General features: G+C 25.2%; 1 protein-coding gene across 2 annotated transcripts in view; it reads right to left on the reverse strand.

Annotated features, from left to right (window-relative positions):
- Positions 1-1,889: 1,889 nt before the first annotated feature.
- LOC111636696 (transmembrane protein 19-like) overlaps positions 1,890-23,255 on the reverse strand; it is a 24,608-nt gene continuing 3,242 nt past the window's right edge. Inside the window, exons 1-6 of one of the 2 annotated variants that reach the window (XM_023381992.1) lie at positions 16,878-17,219; positions 14,382-14,495; positions 3,067-3,204; positions 2,713-2,967; positions 2,418-2,633; positions 1,890-2,316 (exon numbers count right to left, since the gene is read on the reverse strand). In XM_023381992.1, the coding sequence (XP_023237760.1) occupies positions 2,153-2,316; positions 2,418-2,633; positions 2,713-2,967; positions 3,067-3,204; positions 14,382-14,436 (828 nt within the window). In that variant the 5' untranslated portion in view covers positions 14,437-14,495; positions 16,878-17,219 and the 3' untranslated portion in view covers positions 1,890-2,152. Of the gene's footprint in view, positions 2,317-2,417; positions 2,634-2,712; positions 2,968-3,066; positions 3,205-14,381; positions 14,496-16,877; positions 17,220-22,071; positions 22,186-23,255 lie in introns of those variants that run through there. The other variant, XM_023381993.1, reaches the window with a different exon arrangement.

A 23,255-nucleotide genomic window follows, 5' to 3' on the forward strand; every position in this document is an offset into this window, starting at 1 on the left:
AAAAAAAAAAAAAAAAAAAAAAAAAAAAAAAAAAAAAAAAAAAAAAAAAAAAAAAAAAAAAAAAAAAAAAAAAAAAAAAAAAAAAAAAAAAAAAAAAAAAAAAAAAAAAAAAAAAAAAAAAAAAAAAAAAAAAAAAAAAAAAAAAAAAAAAAAAAAAAAAAAAAAAAAAAAAAAAAAAAAAAAAAAAAAAAAAAAAAAAAAAAAAAAAAAAAAAAAAAAAAAAAAAAAAAAAAAAAAAAAAAAAAAAAAAAAAAAAAAAAAAAAAAAAAAAAAAAAAAAAAAAAAAAAAAAAAAAAAAAAAAAAAAAAAAAAAAAAAAAAAAAAAAAAAAAAAAAAAAAAAAAAAAAAAAAAAAAAAAAAAAAAAAAAAAAAAAAAAAAAAAAAAAAAAAAAAAAAAAAAAAAAAAAAAAAAAAAAAAAAAAAAAAAAAAAAAAAAAAAAAAAAAAAAAAAAAAAAAAAAAAAAAAAAAAAAAAAAAAAAAAAAAAAAAAAAAAAAAAAAAAAAAAAAAAAAAAAAAAAAAAAAAAAAAAAAAAAAAAAAAAAAAAAAAAAAAAAAAAAAAAAAAAAAAAAAAAAAAAAAAAAAAAAAAAAAAAAAAAAAAAAAAAAAAAAAAAAAAAAAAAAAAAAAAAAAAAAAAAAAAAAAAAAAAAAAAAAAAAAAAAAAAAAAAAAAAAAAAAAAAAAAAAAAAAAAAAAAAAAAAAAAAAAAAAAAAAAAAAAAAAAAAAAAAAAAAAAAAAAAAAAAAAAAAAAAAAAAAAAAAAAAAAAAAAAAAAAAAAAAAAAAAAAAAAAAAAAAAAAAAAAAAAAAAAAAAAAAAAAAAAAAAAAAAAAAAAAAAAAAAAAAAAAAAAAAAAAAAAAAAAAAAAAAAAAAAAAAAAAAAAAAAAAAAAAAAAAAAAAAAAAAAAAAAAAAAAAAAAAAAAAAAAAAAAAAAAAAAAAAAAAAAAAAAAAAAAAAAAAAAAAAAAAAAAAAAAAAAAAAAAAAAAAAAAAAAAAAAAAAAAAAAAAAAAAAAAAAAAAAAAAAAAAAAAAAAAAAAAAAAAAAAAAAAAAAAAAAAAAAAAAAAAAAAAAAAAAAAAAAAAAAAAAAAAAAAAAAAAAAAAAAAAAAAAAAAAAAAAAAAAAAAAAAAAAAAAAAAAAAAAAAAAAAAAAAAAAAAAAAAAAAAAAAAAAAAAAAAAAAAAAAAAAAAAAAAAAAAAAAAAAAAAAAAAAAAAAAAAAAAAAAAAAAAAAAAAAAAAAAAAAAAAAAAAAAAAAAAAAAAAAAAAAAAAAAAAAAAAAAAAAAAAAAAAAAAAAAAAAAAAAAAAAAAAAAAAAAAAAAAAAAAAAAAAAAAAAAAAAAAAAAAAAAAAAAAAAAAAAAAAAAAAAAAAAAAAAAAAAAAAAAAAAAAAAAAAAAAAAAAAAAAAAAAAAAAAAAAAAAAAAAAAAAAAAAAAAAAAAAAAAAAAAAAAAAAAAAAAAAAAAAAAAAAAAAAAAAAAAAAAAAAAAAAAAAAAAAAAAAAAAAAAAAAAAAAAAAAAAAAAAAAAAAAAAAAAAAAAAAAAAAAAAAAAAAAAAAAAAAAAAAAAAAAAAAAAAAAAAAAAAAAAAAAAAAAAAAAAAAAAAAAAAAAAAAAAAAAAAAAAAAAAAAAAAAAAAAAAAAAAAAAAAAAAAAAAAAAAAAAAAAAAAAAAAAAAAAAAAAAAAAAAAAAAAAAAAAAAAAAAAAAAAAAAAAAAAAAAAAAAAAAAAAAAAAAAAAAAAAAAAAAAAAAAAAAAAAAAAAAAAAAAAAAAAAAAAAAAAAAAAAAAAAAAAAAAAAAAAAAAAAAAAAAAAAAAAAAAAAAAAAAAAAAAAAAAAAAAAAAAAAAAAAAAAAAAAAAAAAAAAAAGAAAATATACATTTTATAGATGTTAATAATTTCAACAATTAAATTGTTAATATTTAAATATTTCAGTATAAAAGTACAATTACATGAATTTAATAATTTATATTGAAAAAATCATGACAGCAAATGCATCACGAGTCAACCTTAAAAGATGTAAGCAAAAATATATTTTCAGAACAATTGTAGAGATGGGTGGAATTATTAATTCTCAAACTATAAACAATCACTTTTGATATATTGAAAACAATATGATTGAATTTCGTTGTCTCAAAATGCAAAGTCAGAACTCTTTAAAAATATGTCCAGAGAGGCATAGTCAGTCTCGGAACAAGAAGTGCAGTTAATATAGAAGATACTAAATTAACTGAATGATTGTCAAGTAAAGAAATCCCACTGATGTGTTTTACATTCGGTCCTGCCTTCTCAACAATTTTTCCTGTTTTCACATTTATTCCTGGATAATTACATAATAATTGATTATTAGGAGTTTTAAATAACTAACTTTATAATCAGATAATTGATTTACATTGAGCTTATTAGCAAGAAAGTTCTTACCTGAATACTGAACTGTTGCTCCTAAAATGGAATCAATTAATGAACTGAAGAATCCTGAAAATGTAGCTGTCAAAATTAAAGGCCATTGTGGTGAGCTCTCTGCCAACACTTTACTACTCAAGCACAGCAGAAGACAAACATAGTAAGCAATTCCAACAATGGCACCTCCTAAAATGCTTGCAAGAAATCCAATTAATGAAACTCCTCCATTAGTTCCTATGTAAATAATAAAAATTGTGCAGTCATTCAGCAATATAAAATGTAACATAAAACTTTAGAAACAAATCCTTGTTACCTCTTGGAACCCTCCTCAAAGTTGTGATTAGAATAGGATCTTTTTGTGAAAGAACTGAACCAATCTCAGATGCCCAAGTATCACCACTTGCTCCTGCAATTGCAGCTAGTACAGCAATTGCAAAACAAGACACACCATAGTTATTACGGAAATCAATAGGGATTTCACCAATTCCATTTTCTATCAAATATAGAACTGCAAATTCTGTTGCAACACCTCCATTACTTATCACTTGTACCCAATTCCTCTGGCCACCTATGAAAATATATAATCTGTGAAACACATTAAGTATACCAAATCCAAAGTCATAAAAATTGTTTAAAATTATTATGTAGTTTTGTTTTATAAACTTACCTTCTTTATATTCAGAATCAAATTTCTTTTTCTTCTCTGCTTTGTATTTAGTTGCTTTTGAAGACAGTACAAAAAATGCTAATAAACTTGCCAAAAAACAGTAACTGCTAAGAGTTAAAACAAATGCTACTATTACACCTATAAAAAAAATATAAAATTGTATCCATCAAATTACTATAATACTTATTAAGTAAACATATCAAAACTTTTTTCTTACTATATTTCAATATTGAATACCACTGCTACAGCTTTACCAGAATTTATTGTAAAAGAAATTGTATTTCACTTTTATTGTTACTTTATGATCCAAAATTATTTAGTTTAAAAATTGTTTTTAAAGATCAGATTATATATGTTGATTATTGTCATATTTTATTGACGATAATCAACATATTATGAAAGTTTTTGGAATTATCATGTGTGAAAAAAAAGATTTAACAATTAAACAAAATAAAAAACTTAATTTGCAATTAAAATATCTTTTAAAATAAATTATACATGAATTTATTATAAAGACTAGACTAATTGAGTAAATCATTTAATTAACCTCTTTTGCTTTACAACTTTGACAATAAACTACAAATTATAAGTTACAAAACTCACAAAATTGATGAAAAAGTTAGACTTTAAATAATAGATGGACTTTAAATAGTCCATCACTGGTCTAACTACATTATACAATCTATAAAAATTTCTAAAACAAAGAACTCCAACAATAACAAAATTCAAACTTTGCAATCAAGAATACAGATAAACTTATAGAAGAACTGAAAAAAGTTAACATTGAAGTAACATTTAAAATGGCTACTCTTGACATAGTGGATATGTACCCATCAATAACATGGGAAATGAACGAAAATAAACTATAAAAAATTACTGACATAATAGATTTGATAGAATATTTCTGCAGAAGTTACTACTTTGAAATAGAAGATAAAAATTACACACAGACAGAAGGTATAATAAGTATGGGGTCCGTTATAGGGCCAAAACTGGTGAAGATATAGATGAAAGAATCAATGGGATACAAGGGTTAAAAGTCTACAAAAGATATGTGAATAATATTCTAATTATATACAATGAAACAGAAATTGAAAAAATAACTAAGAAAATTAAATAGAATAAATGAAGCAATAAAATTTAAAATAGAAGAAGAAGATAAACCAAAAATGAATTAAATTATTTAGATATTACAATAAAGAGGATAAAAAATGAATTAGAATTTAGAACGTATAAAAAACCTGGTTCAATAAGAAAAACTATAAAATATAGTTCCAATATACCATTACACATAAAACAAAACATATTCCAAATGGAATATTATAAAATTAAAAACAGAATGAGTAAAGAAATTGGACCAATTTTGCCATTTTTACTTGCACTTGTTTTAATTTTTTCTACATAGTAAGTTCATCTACAATCTATTATCTAAATATATAAAATTGCTTGTCCTGACTGACTCACTCATTCACTCACTGATTCATCATCGCCCAGAGCAAACCGCTTAACCTAAAAAGGTAAAGTTTGGTAGACAGTTAGGGTACGTCATGGAAACGCACACTAAGAAGGGATTTTTCGAAATTCCTCCGCGGGGGTAAGAGGGAGAGGATTAAGGCTTAACCGGAAAAACGGCTTCTACTGTACTATTTTAGATAAAATTTTTTGTTTTTATCTGCATTTTAGTATAGGGTATGCCATGACAATGCACAATAAGAAGGGATTTTTCAAAATTCTTCTGCAAGGGGAGAGGGAGAGGATTTAGTCTTCATCGAGTACTTAGGTGTATTAAATTAATAACATTTCAGACATTGTTATTAATATTTTTATCTATTTCGATTTTAAAAATGTTCGAACCATTTTAAACTCGAATTTATTATTGCATATTTGTTCGATTATAAAACGATTGTAAACATTCCAGAAAATTGATCAAATTGAAAATAGTTTGTTTGATTCTCAGCAATTCTCATCATTCTCAGCAGTAGGTGTTATATAACAATTACTATGGTTGTTGATATAATGAATATAAATAATGATATACTGAATATAAATGAATATGCAGGTTTGCTTGCAAAATCCGCACGGGCAAAGCCACTGGTAACAGCTAGTATTTTCATATAAATAATTATATTTTAGCTCATTTGTGGCATAGTGTGGGGGCAGGATGAACTAACCTTGCAGGCTGTAGTTTGGTGACACATGTACTAGAGAATGAAAGTTGAATGAATGCTTAAAAGTGCTAAAGTTTTGTCACCAATCTTTCTAATAATAATATATATGTTACTGACCAAACCCGATTTCAGGCCAAACTAGTTTATCCTATGCATGCAGGGTATAGCCTAGGATAATCTAGTTTGGCCTAAATACTTTAGGCTTAACTAGTTTGTCCTAGGCCAAACTGATTTAGAATTATTTAAGTCAGGTCTGGCCAACCCAAATTGTTTCGCGGGCCACTTTGATCACACGTAACATTACAATGGGCCACAATTTAGGCAAACATGCTTTTAAAAAAGTAAAACAAATACGAAATGAATAAGATTTCATTGTTATACAAAGAGTTTGTACTCGCACTTGAGCATTATAATAATGACACAAGCAAATTTTCATTTATTTAATTGTTTTGGTATACACAAAACGGAAAACAAAAGTTTTAATAGATATATAATATCGCTTTGCAGGCCACACAATTTAATGTGACAGGCCATGGGTTGGCCAGGCCTGATTTAAGCATATTAATGGTTAAAATAAAATTAAAAGGCAATCAATTAGATGAACAATATTTATTCAAACATAGTCTACTTAATTATAAAAAACAGTATTGATTAGAAGTGACACAACACTTGTACAAAACTATAAAATAAAAATAAGCTAATCAGTACTTATCATTTTGTATTTTTTTTTTTTTTATTAAACCATGCACTTTTAAAGGTAATTAACTTTCGAAAATATTTTCAAAAATTCTAACAAAATAATAAAAATAACTTTTAAAGTCAAACTAAAATTGAAAATAAACTTGTGTTACACTAAGAAACACAAACAAAATATTTAATCTTTTATTTATTTTTACAGGGTGGGTTAAAGTGTACCTAGGTAACCCAATGGCGGCACTTTGGACTGTTCGTGCTCCCAGCGGACTCCTCTTGAAGGGGAACCGCCAGCAGGCCGCCCATTGTTTAACATCACTAGTTATTGATTCAAGGTAGTTCTTGAACAAAAGAAAAAAAAAGGAAACTTCTACTAAAAATGTAGTTAACCTAACCAAACCAACCTATCCAAAGCACTGCCATTGGGGTTACCTAGGTACACTTTAACCACCGGGTGTACTGTGGTGGCATTTCGAATTACACAAAATAATTTTTTTTTACACTGGCACCTATTTGTAGTACATAACTAGTTTGACCTAGGCCGAACTGATTTAAGTCTAAAGTATTTAGGCCAAACTAGATTATCATAGGCTAAACTAGTATATCCTGACATGCATAGGACAAACTAGTTTGGCCTAAAATTAGGTTTGGCCAGTAACACACAAATATATATATATATATAATTTTTTATTTCTCAGCATTTGCATTAAGCTTTTTCACAATGTCACTATTTATGAATATGAATTTTTAATTATGAATTTATGTATTCTTTGAGCTTATTATGTATTTCTCAGAAATGTTTTTGAAATTTTTGCATGCAACTATTTCTGATGAATTTTCCNAACAGAGAGCAGGATCCTTGCCATAATGCGGTTTGCGCGCCAATTTTCGTACGTGCGTTAATCAAGCCGAATAGTTTGGCCGAATATTCGGCCTACTAGTGTTGTAACGAATAGTATATTCGGCCTGAGGCCGAATATACTATTCGTTACAACACTAGTTATTACTAATTTGGTAAAATTACTGATTTTTGTTTGTTTCAAACTATGGACTGCTAATGCGCCTAAATTCAAGTTTCAAATATTATGGGATTCCGAGATACGATAAATCTGAGTTCGATTTTTTTTTCGAAACATAAATGACGTTATCTGAAAATTCCTAAACTATAAATATTTACCGAAAAATAATTTCAGTTACCCCAGTACCTCTTTGTAAACCACGTTTGTGGTACTGCCTTTTGGGACTAAGACTTTTTAAGCCTTAATCCTCTCCCCTGCTGGGGAATTTCAAAAAATCCCTTCTTAGTTGCACTTTCATGACGTACTGTTTACCAAATTTTACCTCTTTAGGTTCAACGGTTTGCTCTGGGCGATGATGAAAGTTAAGAATCAATCAGTTACTCAGGTCATGTAATTTTATATATTTAGATAGAATTCCAAATTATCTGTGATGAAAATATTTTAATTGTAACTTAAAAATAAGACAGGAGCTATAACAACAAATGTCCAATTTGAGTAATTTGTGTATATTAATTAAATTCATTCATTCCATATTTAGCACACTTATATTATTAATGTAAATTACTACATATGTTACTGTGAATGACCTATATCTGGCGAATGTCAACATTCTTCGGTGAACGTCAGCATTCACACAGTCGTTTCGTGTATGTACGAAATATTTACTAAATATTATTTCTCACATCAGCAAATGTCGACATTCAGCATGCACTGATGGTGAATGCTGAATAAAAATATTTTTATTACATTAAGACAAAAATGCAACTTTTTAATATGTCAAAATAGGAGAAAGCTTAAGTAACAGCACATGTAAATAAACTGTTGAACATAAAACGAACAGTACATTCTAAATCATTAAAGAAAATAATATAATAATAAACTAGATTTGAAACATCTTATCTTATCTATACTATGAAAATTTATAGTTTTTATGAATCAAGTAACTTTATCTTCCAAAAATACTCAAAATGTAATATTTAGCAACAAGTAAAGATAAAAGGAATAAATATTCTTTTAAATATATGAATATGAAAGGAATTCATTGTCCAAGTATACTTTATCTGAAGTTGTAACTTTGGACAAGTTTGAGTTAGACAAAACTGATCTAATGAGAGGAACATCTTGATGACTGGTTTTGTTTTCCAATTTATTTATTTATAAAACAAACTGTGTATTACAACATTTCTTGATCAAATCAAATTCCAGTCATTTAAGTCTACAATTTGAACAAAAAATGCAAACTTGTTTCTTTTACTTTCCTGGTTGTTATGCATACATAATAAGAGAAAGTATTGGAATTATGTCAAATTTGACCCTCAAAGTTTTTTGCAAATCTACACGTTTGGAGACCTCCCAAACCAAAAATAAAATGTCAGTTAAAAAGGAAAAGTTTGCGCACACATGTGTCGGTGTCTAATTTGTTTAATTTCTTTATTCTCTGTTCTGAGATATTAAACAATATCTTAGAATGGGTAAAGTTTAAGAAACTAAATTTGGCACTGTAGCTTGTATGTAAAGGGGCATTAATGCTATTAAATTTTGGTTCTTAATTAAAGATAGACAGGATAGAGACATAGAAGGGGTCATGTCTCATATCTCCAGTGCAGTCAAACTTAATATTTTACTCAGTATTAGCATTCACAAGTTTTTAAAAATAAAACTTGTCACTACTCTCAAAATTAAGCTTTTTGCCATTTTATAATAGTATAGTAGAATCCGTTAAGATGGTCTTGCCTAAGATGTTAAAATGTGTATGGGGGCATGATTTAGTTCAACCACTTTGAAGCTTAATAACTTGTGTTAAACCATCCAACTTCTGTGATTTAAAAACCACAGAAGTTATTAGGCTTCAAACAGGCTGAACAAAATCATGTCCCCCCCCACACAGTCTAATATCCATACATACAGGAAAAAAACCCAAATCTTTTGCATATCTCAATATTTCAAGGTGTCCCGAGTCCAAAAATGTAAAAATTTGGGTGGGTCATTTTTTGACCGATCACTACATTTTTCTTCTGTTATATATAACAGCCAGAAAAGTAAAAATTATCAAATACATATTTATATATTGACTGTGTCATTACTTACAGGAGTCGTTTAATTTTGGAATAAAAAAATTTATACATTCTATCTTTATTAGAACTCTATTTATTGAATATTTTATTCTGAGGTCACATGATGACATCAGAATTTCTGGATCTATTTTGGTAACAAGTCTGCCCGTAGTCAAAGTCAGATGGTAAGGCAGAGTCAGAGTCAGTAGATTTTTACACAACTCCACAGCCCTGAAAAAAAGGCAAAAATTCCATGCCTGTTGGCATCTATTTCACTTAATATCTCAGGACAGGGTGAAGATAAAGTAACCAAATTTGGCATGGTAGCTTGTATATAATGGGCATTGATGCTAATAAATTTTGGTTAATTTTGAAAAGTCAAGGGGATGGAGAGATAGAGAGTGGTCATGTGTCATATCTTGCAAGAGGTCAGACTTAAAGATTTTACTTGTTTTATAAAGCTCATCTCGACCCTCAAAATTAAGACTTTTGCTATTTTATAATAATTAAAAATATATAAATTTTTTATAACAAAATCTCATAACAGATGGCATCATATACAATTTTAGTAATTTATTTTGATTAATAATACAAATGTTATTTTTAAAATGAAATCTCGTAAAAGCCAGGAAAGTTATGCAACTCATTGCTAGATTTTTTTTTATATAACTTACAAGGTAAAGTCAAAATTTATATTCATCTGCAATTTAATTTATTGTGAGTACACAATTTTTAAATCATGTTATCATCATCATGGTCATGATAACATTTCAATTAACTTAAGTTGCTGTTAACTACTCATGCATAAAATCAATGACATCACTTGACGTGACTGAAAAATTTTTTACCATGAATTTGCTAGGGTTTGAATTCTTTATACAGTGGTGCCTCGGTATATGTCTGCTTTAGAATATGTCCAATATGGAATACATCCTGTTTGGACGAAACAAATTTTGCTCAGTATATGACTTTTGTTCGGTATACAACTATTCAATTATACACGCCCTCTATGAACAAGTAGCACTATTGGTGTACTAGACCAGACTAGACGTTTGCAGTGCCACAGTTTATAACTTTGTTAAATTTCTTCTGATTTTAATTTGTAAGTAAAATTTTATTATTTTCATTAATCATGAATTGCAAAAAGGCAAATGAAAAGCAACAGAAAACTAAAAAAATGACTAGAATCATAATGGAATTGAGAAAAAAGATTGTTGAGAAATGTGAAGGTGGCATGCGTGTTCAAGATTTAACTGTTGCATACTGTATTCCGAGAACGATGATATTGACAATCATGAAAAATAAAGACATTATTAAATCTGCTAACATTGCGAAAGGAGTTAAATCAAGTTCTAAACAGAGATCGAAGACATTAGATCATTTTGAGAAATTGCTTTTGCTTTGGATAACTGAAAAACAGTGTGCTGGCGACATCGTATCATAAGCAATTATTTGCGAGAAATCTAAAAAGATACATGTTGATCTCATGAAAAATCAAGCAGAAACTAGCCAGGAAAGCGAGGTGTTTCAAGCCAGCCATTTTTTTTTACATGAGAACGGATTAATCATTTTTACATTACTTCTTATGGGGAAGGTTGGTTTGGTATATATCCTATTCAGTATAAGTCCAAACATCAGGAACGGATTAAGGTCGTATACTGAGGTTCCACTGTAATTGTTTATTTATCATCAAGATTTGTAGTTTTATCAGAATTGTGAATATTTTTTTATATTTTAAACTATTAGTTCTTTTTTTATACTCTTCATCTATCAACAACATTATGGTACTTTTTCAGACAACATAACTTTGAATTTTAAAAAAGTACTTGAAAATCATTTTTTTAAAATTTTTTCTTACAATACATACTAATACAAAACAAGAATCAGTAATTTTATATACATTTATTTTAAATTTGAAATCAAATTATTTAAGTGAATATAAGTAATTTGGTTTAAAAATATCTTATAATTCTAAATATATAAAAAAATCTATTTATAATTTTATCATCTAATTTTCATTTTCAACAGTTTAATGATAACAACAAATCTTTGTTTTATCAAGATCAAAGTTCAGATCTTGAACTTGTCAGAAATATAAATATTTAAATAGATATTGAATTATTATTAAACAAATAGCAGTTAGAAGTGCACAGAAATATTAATTTTAAAAATTAAGTTGTTTTGCATGCAACTTACATAAATTAATAGATTGTTCTTTTTTACATGAAGAATTTCTTAAGGAAAAAAATTCAGAGCAATGGCCATTTCTTTTACATTTTTATCAACATTTATCATCAATGTTTAAAGGTGAAAATATGAATAGAAAAGTCTTTGTATTTTCTAATCAGGACATTTAAAGTAATTTTATTTACTTGATAAAGTATTATCTCCAGAGAAATTCCTAGATTTCTCATTCTTTATAAATAACATCAGAAATTTCAGTTTATAAATCACAACATATTAATTAAAACAAATAAGTCATATATAAAAAAATCAGCTGCTACACTTTTTTACATGACTTTCCTTACATTTATGCTATTTTATATCTGTAATATTGGATGTGTATCATTTAATTGCTATTCTCATTTTAAATTTTCATATAATTCAAAGCAATATTTATTAACTTACAGAGTATGTAAATGCTTTGTTTTTTCACAAATATATTACGTGATCACTTTATTCTTTTAGTGACTTTATAATTTAAGAATTTTTTTAATAGCATAGCATAGCTGATATTAAAAAAATTATCATAGTTTAATACATTTGTTATGCTAAGATATTTGGTCAATGAACTTTCTCTTAATTCAATAATCAATTTTAAATAATTATTAGAAACATGACTTTAACCTGTTTTACTAAAGATGCAGGAAAACTTTTTGTCATAAAGCTCAAATAGAGATTCATTGTGTATCCATTTCTTACAATATGATTTTTTATTTTTTTCCACCAAACAAATATCTATATGAGCTCAGTATCTGAAAATATTGTCTTTATTCAGAATAATAAAAATGAATTTGAAAGATTCGATATTAAATTTAGAATTCTGGTTTTTTTGTGAATTGGCAACATTAAATTGACAAAAAGTCATAATTTACATTGGTATTTAGCAATGTTAAAATTTTTTCAATAAAGTATAAGAAATATTTGTAATGTATACTAAAAACTCAATAGTTTAATTACATATAGGTTAACTCAACACTTAGTTAACTAAGCTCTATTTTAATATCAGTTTAAAAGTAGTTAAAGCCAGTTTGGAACAACTACTTTTTGTTATTCAGGATTTGTTGCTTCCAATGAAGCAAACCATGAATAACATGCACCTAACTGAATCTGTTCCAAACCAGTTTTAACTATTTAAAGTAATATTAAAATAATCTATGTTAATGATTTTTGGGTTATCCTGTATAGCTGTATTTCTAGAATGTAAAACATGTTTACAGTTTATAAATAAAGATATATTTTGTTCTTATGCTTTTTGGTCCATGTATATTATTCATATAATTATTAGGTTGGCTATTTTCACCATTAAGTACAAACTAATAACACACCACAAAACTCTTTAATTATCACGTCAAATCCCAGTATATATTTTGGCCTTTACAATAGCCTCATCCTACAGTACAATTTTTTGTTAAAAAGCTTAATAATAGATATACTGATAGGTATAACATTTTAATAATTTTTGCTGATTATATTTTTATGTTCAGTAATATGCAAAGATGCAAATTAAAGAAAAGTTATTAAGCTAGAGTTTGAACTTCCATTTCTTTACCAAGAATAAATAAAGATTCTTGTCTACCAATTAATTTGCTTAACAACCTACCACAGGAAGAGCACTCGGTCATTATGTGAGGAGTGTCTGTAATACACAGTGGCTGAAGAATTCTCTATTTAATATTTTAAAAAAATTGTTCATGAATATTCATTGGTGCTCTAAGATATTGCTGTGATATGAGAAGGCACTATATAAAGGTTAGACTGTACTTATAAGTAAAAATACTGAATCATTCTTGAGGAAAGAATAGTGTGTGAAAATTTTCAGGAAAGAGTAAACTTCAGAATCTCTACAACAAAATTTATATTCAGCATAAATAATTCAAAAGTATGCTTGGTCCAAAGAGATGCTTATAGCAAGTTGTCATGATTCAGTTGATGACAATATTTTCCTAGTTCACAAATATTCAAAAAATAGATACAAATTTGTATATAAATATAAATGAAAATAAAAGAATAGCTTTTAATGTATGTTCTGTCTTAGCATCTATCAACTAAACACAGATTTATAAGTTAACAGATATGCAAATAAATATTACAAATATAACAGTTCATTTATGTTTGTTAAAAATATTTTGTTGTATTGGCAAGTTACATTTTGTTTATGTTATTTATGTTTATTATTATTTTTTTAACAAAACATAAATAGTTTCAATATAATAACCTATCACCATCACTAACTTTTGAAAAATAGAATCATCATTTATAGATATAACATAACATACTAGACAATATTTCCTCTTAGACCTAAGTCTAAGAAACTGATATCCATCCAACAACTTAAAACTTTGAATGGACAAATGTCTTTAAATTTTTATTCTTTGCTAGCAAGACTTCTATTAACCTAAAATAAAATATTTGTGTCTTTCTCAATGTTTTTATTTTAAACTATATACACTTGGGGATGAGTCCATTTTTACGACACTTTAATAAAAACCAAAGTTGAGCTTTTTGCTTCAACCACAATGTTCTGGTATTCAATAAAGTAAAGAAGGGTTTTCTATTAGTTTCCATAATGATAATAAATTACACTTTACCCCAGCTTTCAAAGATCTTATTGGAAACTAATAGAAAACATTTCTTTACTTTATTGAATACTAGAACATTGTGGTTGAAGCAAAAAGCTCAACTTTGGTTTTTATTAAACTATATACTTTTCAGAATTTTAAAATATATGCAAAACAGGCAAAAGTCCGAAAACCTGATGTTTAAACATGATTATAATATTAAATGAATATCTTATCAATTTAATATAATTGTTTTCTGTAGGAAAGAAAATATTTTCTGTACGATCAAAGATATTTTTGTATCATTGCTTATTCATAAAGGATATTACATTACTTATCTATTTTAAAAACTAAAATAGATCATTTCTATATTCAAATAAATTAAAATGAATGGTGTAATAAAAAAATAAAAAAATTAAAAATTATTTATTGTAGTAAAGAAAATTTGATATTAAATACATATTTTAAGTATGTAAAATTATTAAAACTAGATGCATGATTTAATAAACATTCTATATATGTAGGCCTACATACTTAAAATTTGCAGTAATATACTTAAATTCATTAATGATTCATTTGTGAAATTTATGAAATTATTACCAGTAAATGCACCAGAAATATTGATGCTTCGTTTCTTTAGTCCCCACCCAGCCATTACTATGGGTATCAAGAATGATAGGAGCCATCTTAATGGAGAAGGTGGATTAAGTACATCTGAAATGAAGTTAAAACATTCAAATTTTAATAACTATGAAATTCAAAATTGTTTACTTTATAATATAAATGTAGTGCATATCTTGCAATTGTAGTCAACCCAATAACACTTCGTACTATTTACCTGCCAAGCCATTGTTCAAACTAAATTAAATTAAACTGTAACTCTCCCTTCTACAGGAATCACCCATAACAGGTAATAAGTAAAATATTATTGTATTGTATCATTTTTATTTCTCTCCATAATTCAAAAAAATTTTATATAAACTGGATAAACACTACTATTGGTAATTTTTGAAATGACATTAAAAAAATTATGCATTTTGTTATAAAATAGCAATTATTATAAATGATATTAACTACCATAACAGCATGACATGTTGACTTCCTTTAACTTCTGTGAAAAAAATATGAACATAATTTAAATTAAGACATGTTATGATTTAAAAAACTATATACACTAAATAAAAAGTGATTATTAATCTATTTTATTAAAAAACTTTCTAGACTTTCAATATATTTATTTTTCTTCTTTTTATGAGTAAGCATTAATATTCAATATTAATAAAGATTGGTTTATTTGTATACAGAAACATGACACATGGGAGAGCTACCGAGGGGATACCTCTTGGGAGGTCTTTTCTGGGAAATTGGCCCCCTATTTAGGTGTTAATAATAAGAAGAAAAACTCCATGTGGTTAGTCCATTGGCAAGGCATGATCCCACAACCAATTATTAGTGTTCAGTGGTTAAAAGTAGCCTTATAAATAATGTTAACATATATTATTATTTCAATGAATTTATAAAAACATGTTATAAAAACAGAACATAAAAATTTCTGTCATAGTTCATTGTTAAATTAATGACATCAAATACTCTACTCAACAAAAATATAATTAATGTAAAAAAATAGAATTGTCGGGTATTAATGTATTGCGGCTACGACCGCGACTATGTAATCTTAACTACCTGCAAAGCATATGCGAAGCAGGTTAATTAAAAGAGGAGTACCTCAAGCCAGTAGCATTTAATGCTGCAGGTCAGAGGGATTGCTCCTCTAAATGTGTGTGTGTGTTCAGTGGTTTTATCCACTCAGCTACTGATGGGCTGAGTGGATAAAACCACTGAACACTATAATGAATCACTTCCTGGTTAATATCATAATATTAATTCAGATTTAAAATATGGTGTTTTGAATCATTTATATGAATTACTTTTTTAAACAATGTATATTTTTATTAAAAACATATAATTGCATTTAATTTTTAAATTATTACACTTAAATAATTTTGAAAATTACATTAAACATAGAGTATATTGTTTGAATACTGTAAAATACAAATCCATTGATAACATAAAGTGTAATTATTTTTTTATAAATACATAATTGAAAATTATTTACTAAATTCTGACAATTTTAGTTAATTCAAAAATTATTATTTAATAGTTTCCACTTTCTGAAATGAAATTTAAAATCTTCCACTGTAAAATTTTTAATAATAATATAAACAGACAAATATAGCAAATTATGATATAAATGAAAATAACTACAAAACAGATAGCAATAGCATACCAATGTTTTAAAGCCTTAACAAATAACCATGTACTGTACATTGCAAATATTTTTATTTCTATTTTAGTTCAATTTAATTTATTAAAGTGCAATATCACAGAATACAAATAGCTATAGAAAGCTCTAAACAATAACTTATAAATAAGTTATTAAATAAAATTTTAACTTCACTATTTTAAGTAAAATATCCATTCTCAAAATAGGATTTAACCTACAATCTGGCAAATAAAGAAATACCTAAACTATACTGCCAAATTTTAAAAAACTTGTTTAATAGATTATTAAAAATAATCTGAATAGATCCTATTTAATGCTGTATAAGTATTCAAATTTTTATAATCAATCCAATGGATAAATTGTTTTACAATGCTTTATTATCCATCATAAAAATGTTAAAAAATAAATATATTTATTTATCTCAAAGTTCTCAAAAGGTAAATCAAGAAAATATTTCTTCATATTTGAAAAATTAATATAAATTAAAATATAAAAACTTAAGATATATTTTAAAAAGTTACAATGCTCAAAACAGTTGATTTTGTAATACTTTTTGTTGTACATAGTTGATTTTTATTCACAAATCAGAGCACAATTGTCGTTTTGTTATCTAGCCATTTAAATCATGGGTTCTCAACCTTTTTTTTTTACCCATGTCACCTTTTCCTCTTAAGTTTTTTTTGTGGACCCCCCCATACATTGCACAGAAAAAAAACCTTATTCAAATTGGAAAAATATTTTAATAGTGAAGCTCTGAATTTTAGAAAAAATAACTACTGTATTTATGAACTAGTACTTTTAATACCTCTTACCTTGTCAAGATGGAGTTTTCACAGAACTGAAGGTTAGGGTTAAAATAAACTGATTAACTTTATACTGGAAGGAGGCTATAAATCTTAAGATTTTTCCCTAATCTTCAAGATCTGGAACAAACTGATGCAAAACATTCAGAAATGTCACTGTCAAGTGACATGATGCTAATGGTATAAGATTCTCCTAACAGACCCTGGTTTTATAATCTCTCTTTGACCTTTGTCAATGAGATATATATGTTGTTTATGTACAGGGCCGGATCATCGAATAAACAAATGAGACAAATGTCTAGGGCCCAATTTTTAGAAGGGCCCAGTCAAACTGTCTATTTTTAAAAGATTTGTAAATAAGATGGTTTACTTTTCTGTTGGACAACTGTTTGTTTGTTTAGTTATGGCTACGCAACACTTGGGCGATCTGCCTAGGGAGATGCCTTCCAGGAGGTCTTTTAAGGGAAACTGGCCCCTATTTAGGTATTACAGATGTGGAAAAAACCCGGAAAACTCCATGTGGCCAGCCCATCCAAGCGAGGCGCAAACCCACGATCAAACTTCCAGTGTTCAGGGTACGAAGACTGCTTGGCCACTGGTGGGCCTTGTTGGACAACTGTATATAATAAACAAAAATATTTTGCTTTTTATATGGTTATTGTGAATTCTAAAATCTAAAGAAAATGTGTTATGTTTCTTCTTATTGAAAGTAAAACTCCCAATAATTTAAAATTTTTTTTTATAGTGATAACAATATTAACTATATGTATTCTTAACATCCTGTGAAATATTGTTAAATAATTTTGCCCTTATTTTTTATTAAGCAGCTGCAGTGTCAGTATGCAATTTAATAGAAATATTATTAACAAGATTTATTAACTGAAAGAGCCGGGAGGGGGCCCGGTAAGAAGAAAATGTCTAGGGTCTCAAAGTGGGTTAATCCGACCCTGTTTACATATTCAAAATTTTAATTAATTTATATTTTAACCCTTATGCAAGAAATGAGTAATAAATAAATTGACAATATACTGTATATACCATGAGTGGGCAANTGGCATGCGTGTTCAAGATTTAACTGTTGCATACTGTATTCCGAGAACGATGATATCGACAATCATGAAAAATAAAGACATTATTAAATCTGCTAACATTGCGAAAGGAGTTAAATCAAGTTCTAAACAGAGATCGAAGACATTAGATCATTTTGAGAAATTGCTTTTGCTTTGGATAACTGAAAAACAGTGTGCTGGCGACATCGTATCATAAGCAATTATTTGCGAGAAATCTAAAAAGATACATGTTGATCTCATGAAAAATCAAGCAGAAACTAGCCAGGAAAGCGAGGTGTTTCAAGCCAGCCATTTTTTTTTACATGAGAACGGATTAATCATTTTTACATTACTTCTTATGGGGAAGGTTGGTTTGGTATATATCCTATTCAGTATAAGTCCAAACATCAGGAACGGATTAAGGTCGTATACTGAGGTTCCACTGTAATTGTTTATTTATCATCAAGATTTGTAGTTTTATCAGAATTGTGAATATTTTTTTATATTTTAAACTATTAGTTCTTTTTTTATACTCTTCATCTATCAACAACATTATGGTACTTTTTCAGACAACATAACTTTGAATTTTAAAAAAGTACTTGAAAATCATTTTTTTAAAATTTTTTCTTACAATACATACTAATACAAAACAAGAATCAGTAATTTTATATACATTTATTTTAAATTTGAAATCAAATTATTTAAGTGAATATAAGTAATTTGGTTTAAAAATATCTTATAATTCTAAATATATAAAAAAATCTATTTATAATTTTATCATCTAATTTTCATTTTCAACAGTTTAATGATAACAACAAATCTTTGTTTTATCAAGATCAAAGTTCAGATCTTGAACTTGTCAGAAATATAAATATTTAAATAGATATTGAATTATTATTAAACAAATAGCAGTTAGAAGTGCACAGAAATATTAATTTTAAAAATTAAGTTGTTTTGCATGCAACTTACATAAATTAATAGATTGTTCTTTTTTACATGAAGAATTTCTTAAGGAAAAAAATTCAGAGCAATGGCCATTTCTTTTACATTTTTATCAACATTTATCATCAATGTTTAAAGGTGAAAATATGAATAGAAAAGTCTTTGTATTTTCTAATCAGGACATTTAAAGTAATTTTATTTACTTGATAAAGTATTATCTCCAGAGAAATTCCTAGATTTCTCATTCTTTATAAATAACATCAGAAATTTCAGTTTATAAATCACAACATATTAATTAAAACAAATAAGTCATATATAAAAAAATCAGCTGCTACACTTTTTTACATGACTTTCCTTACATTTATGCTATTTTATATCTGTAATATTGGATGTGTATCATTTAATTGCTATTCTCATTTTAAATTTTCATATAATTCAAAGCAATATTTATTAACTTACAGAGTATGTAAATGCTTTGTTTTTTCACAAATATATTACGTGATCACTTTATTCTTTTAGTGACTTTATAATTTAAGAATTTTTTTAATAGCATAGCATAGCTGATATTAAAAAAATTATCATAGTTTAATACATTTGTTATGCTAAGATATTTGGTCAATGAACTTTCTCTTAATTCAATAATCAATTTTAAATAATTATTAGAAACATGACTTTAACCTGTTTTACTAAAGATGCAGGAAAACTTTTTGTCATAAAGCTCAAATAGAGATTCATTGTGTATCCATTTCTTACAATATGATTTTTTATTTTTTTCCACCAAACAAATATCTATATGAGCTCAGTATCTGAAAATATTGTCTTTATTCAGAATAATAAAAATGAATTTGAAAGATTCGATATTAAATTTAGAATTCTGGTTTTTTTGTGAATTGGCAACATTAAATTGACAAAAAGTCATAATTTACATTGGTATTTAGCAATGTTAAAATTTTTTCAATAAAGTATAAGAAATATTTGTAATGTATACTAAAAACTCAATAGTTTAATTACATATAGGTTAACTCAACACTTAGTTAACTAAGCTCTATTTTAATATCAGTTTAAAAGTAGTTAAAGCCAGTTTGGAACAACTACTTTTTGTTATTCAGGATTTGTTGCTTCCAATGAAGCAAACCATGAATAACATGCACCTAACTGAATCTGTTCCAAACCAGTTTTAACTATTTAAAGTAATATTAAAATAATCTATGTTAATGATTTTTGGGTTATCCTGTATAGCTGTATTTCTAGAATGTAAAACATGTTTACAGTTTATAAATAAAGATATATTTTGTTCTTATGCTTTTTGGTCCATGTATATTATTCATATAATTATTAGGTTGGCTATTTTCACCATTAAGTACAAACTAATAACACACCACAAAACTCTTTAATTATCACGTCAAATCCCAGTATATATTTTGGCCTTTACAATAGCCTCATCCTACAGTACAATTTTTTGTTAAAAAGCTTAATAATAGATATACTGATAGGTATAACATTTTAATAATTTTTGCTGATTATATTTTTATGTTCAGTAATATGCAAAGATGCAAATTAAAGAAAAGTTATTAAGCTAGAGTTTGAACTTCCATTTCTTTACCAAGAATAAATAAAGATTCTTGTCTACCAATTAATTTGCTTAACAACCTACCACAGGAAGAGCACTCGGTCATTATGTGAGGAGTGTCTGTAATACACAGTGGCTGAAGAATTCTCTATTTAATATTTTAAAAAAATTGTTCATGAATATTCATTGGTGCTCTAAGATATTGCTGTGATATGAGAAGGCACTATATAAAGGTTAGACTGTACTTATAAGTAAAAATACTGAATCATTCTTGAGGAAAGAATAGTGTGTGAAAATTTTCAGGAAAGAGTAAACTTCAGAATCTCTACAACAAAATTTATATTCAGCATAAATAATTCAAAAGTATGCTTGGTCCAAAGAGATGCTTATAGCAAGTTGTCATGATTCAGTTGATGACAATATTTTCCTAGTTCACAAATATTCAAAAAATAGATACAAATTTGTATATAAATATAAATGAAAATAAAAGAATAGCTTTTAATGTATGTTCTGTCTTAGCATCTATCAACTAAACACAGATTTATAAGTTAACAGATATGCAAATAAATATTACAAATATAACAGTTCATTTATGTTTGTTAAAAATATTTTGTTGTATTGGCAAGTTACATTTTGTTTATGTTATTTATGTTTATTATTATTTTTTTAACAAAACATAAATAGTTTCAATATAATAACCTATCACCATCACTAACTTTTGAAAAATAGAATCATCATTTATAGATATAACATAACATACTAGACAATATTTCCTCTTAGACCTAAGTCTAAGAAACTGATATCCATCCAACAACTTAAAACTTTGAATGGACAAATGTCTTTAAATTTTTATTCTTTGCTAGCAAGACTTCTATTAACCTAAAATAAAATATTTGTGTCTTTCTCAATGTTTTTATTTTAAACTATATACACTTGGGGATGAGTCCATTTTTACGACACTTTAATAAAAACCAAAGTTGAGCTTTTTGCTTCAACCACAATGTTCTGGTATTCAATAAAGTAAAGAAGGGTTTTCTATTAGTTTCCATAATGATAATAAATTACACTTTACCCCAGCTTTCAAAGATCTTATTGGAAACTAATAGAAAACATTTCTTTACTTTATTGAATACTAGAACATTGTGGTTGAAGCAAAAAGCTCAACTTTGGTTTTTATTAAACTATATACTTTTCAGAATTTTAAAATATATGCAAAACAGGCAAAAGTCCGAAAACCTGATGTTTAAACATGATTATAATATTAAATGAATATCTTATCAATTTAATATAATTGTTTTCTGTAGGAAAGAAAATATTTTCTGTACGATCAAAGATATTTTTGTATCATTGCTTATTCATAAAGGATATTACATTACTTATCTATTTTAAAAACTAAAATAGATCATTTCTATATTCAAATAAATTAAAATGAATGGTGTAATAAAAAAATAAAAAAATTAAAAATTATTTATTGTAGTAAAGAAAATTTGATATTAAATACATATTTTAAGTATGTAAAATTATTAAAACTAGATGCATGATTTAATAAACATTCTATATATGTAGGCCTACATACTTAAAATTTGCAGTAATATACTTAAATTCATTAATGATTCATTTGTGAAATTTATGAAATTATTACCAGTAAATGCACCAGAAATATTGATGCTTCGTTTCTTTAGTCCCCACCCAGCCATTACTATGGGTATCAAGAATGATAGGAGCCATCTTAATGGAGAAGGTGGATTAAGTACATCTGAAATGAAGTTAAAACATTCAAATTTTAATAACTATGAAATTCAAAATTGTTTACTTTATAATATAAATGTAGTGCATATCTTGCAATTGTAGTCAACCCAATAACACTTCGTACTATTTACCTGCCAAGCCATTGTTCAAACTAAATTAAATTAAACTGTAACTCTCCCTTCTACAGGAATCACCCATAACAGGTAATAAGTAAAATATTATTGTATTGTATCATTTTTATTTCTCTCCATAATTCAAAAAAATTTTATATAAACTGGATAAACACTACTATTGGTAATTTTTGAAATGACATTAAAAAAATTATGCATTTTGTTATAAAATAGCAATTATTATAAATGATATTAACTACCATAACAGCATGACATGTTGACTTCCTTTAACTTCTGTGAAAAAAATATGAACATAATTTAAATTAAGACATGTTATGATTTAAAAAACTATATACACTAAATAAAAAGTGATTATTAATCTATTTTATTAAAAAACTTTCTAGACTTTCAATATATTTATTTTTCTTCTTTTTATGAGTAAGCATTAATATTCAATATTAATAAAGATTGGTTTATTTGTATACAGAAACATGACACATGGGAGAGCTACCGAGGGGATACCTCTTGGGAGGTCTTTTCTGGGAAATTGGCCCCCTATTTAGGTGTTAATAATAAGAAGAAAAACTCCATGTGGTTAGTCCATTGGCAAGGCATGATCCCACAACCAATTATTAGTGTTCAGTGGTTAAAAGTAGCCTTATAAATAATGTTAACATATATTATTATTTCAATGAATTTATAAAAACATGTTATAAAAACAGAACATAAAAATTTCTGTCATAGTTCATTGTTAAATTAATGACATCAAATACTCTACTCAACAAAAATATAATTAATGTAAAAAAATAGAATTGTCGGGTATTAATGTATTGCGGCTACGACCGCGACTATGTAATCTTAACTACCTGCAAAGCATATGCGAAGCAGGTTAATTAAAAGAGGAGTACCTCAAGCCAGTAGCATTTAATGCTACAGGTCAGAGGGAGTGCTCCACTAAATGTAAATG

The sequence above is a fragment of the Centruroides sculpturatus genome, unplaced genomic scaffold (assembly GCF_000671375.1).
Source record: "Centruroides sculpturatus isolate CEXI.00-Female unplaced genomic scaffold, Cexi_2.0 scaffold667, whole genome shotgun sequence".
Lineage (NCBI taxonomy): Eukaryota > Metazoa > Arthropoda > Arachnida > Scorpiones > Buthidae > Centruroides > Centruroides sculpturatus.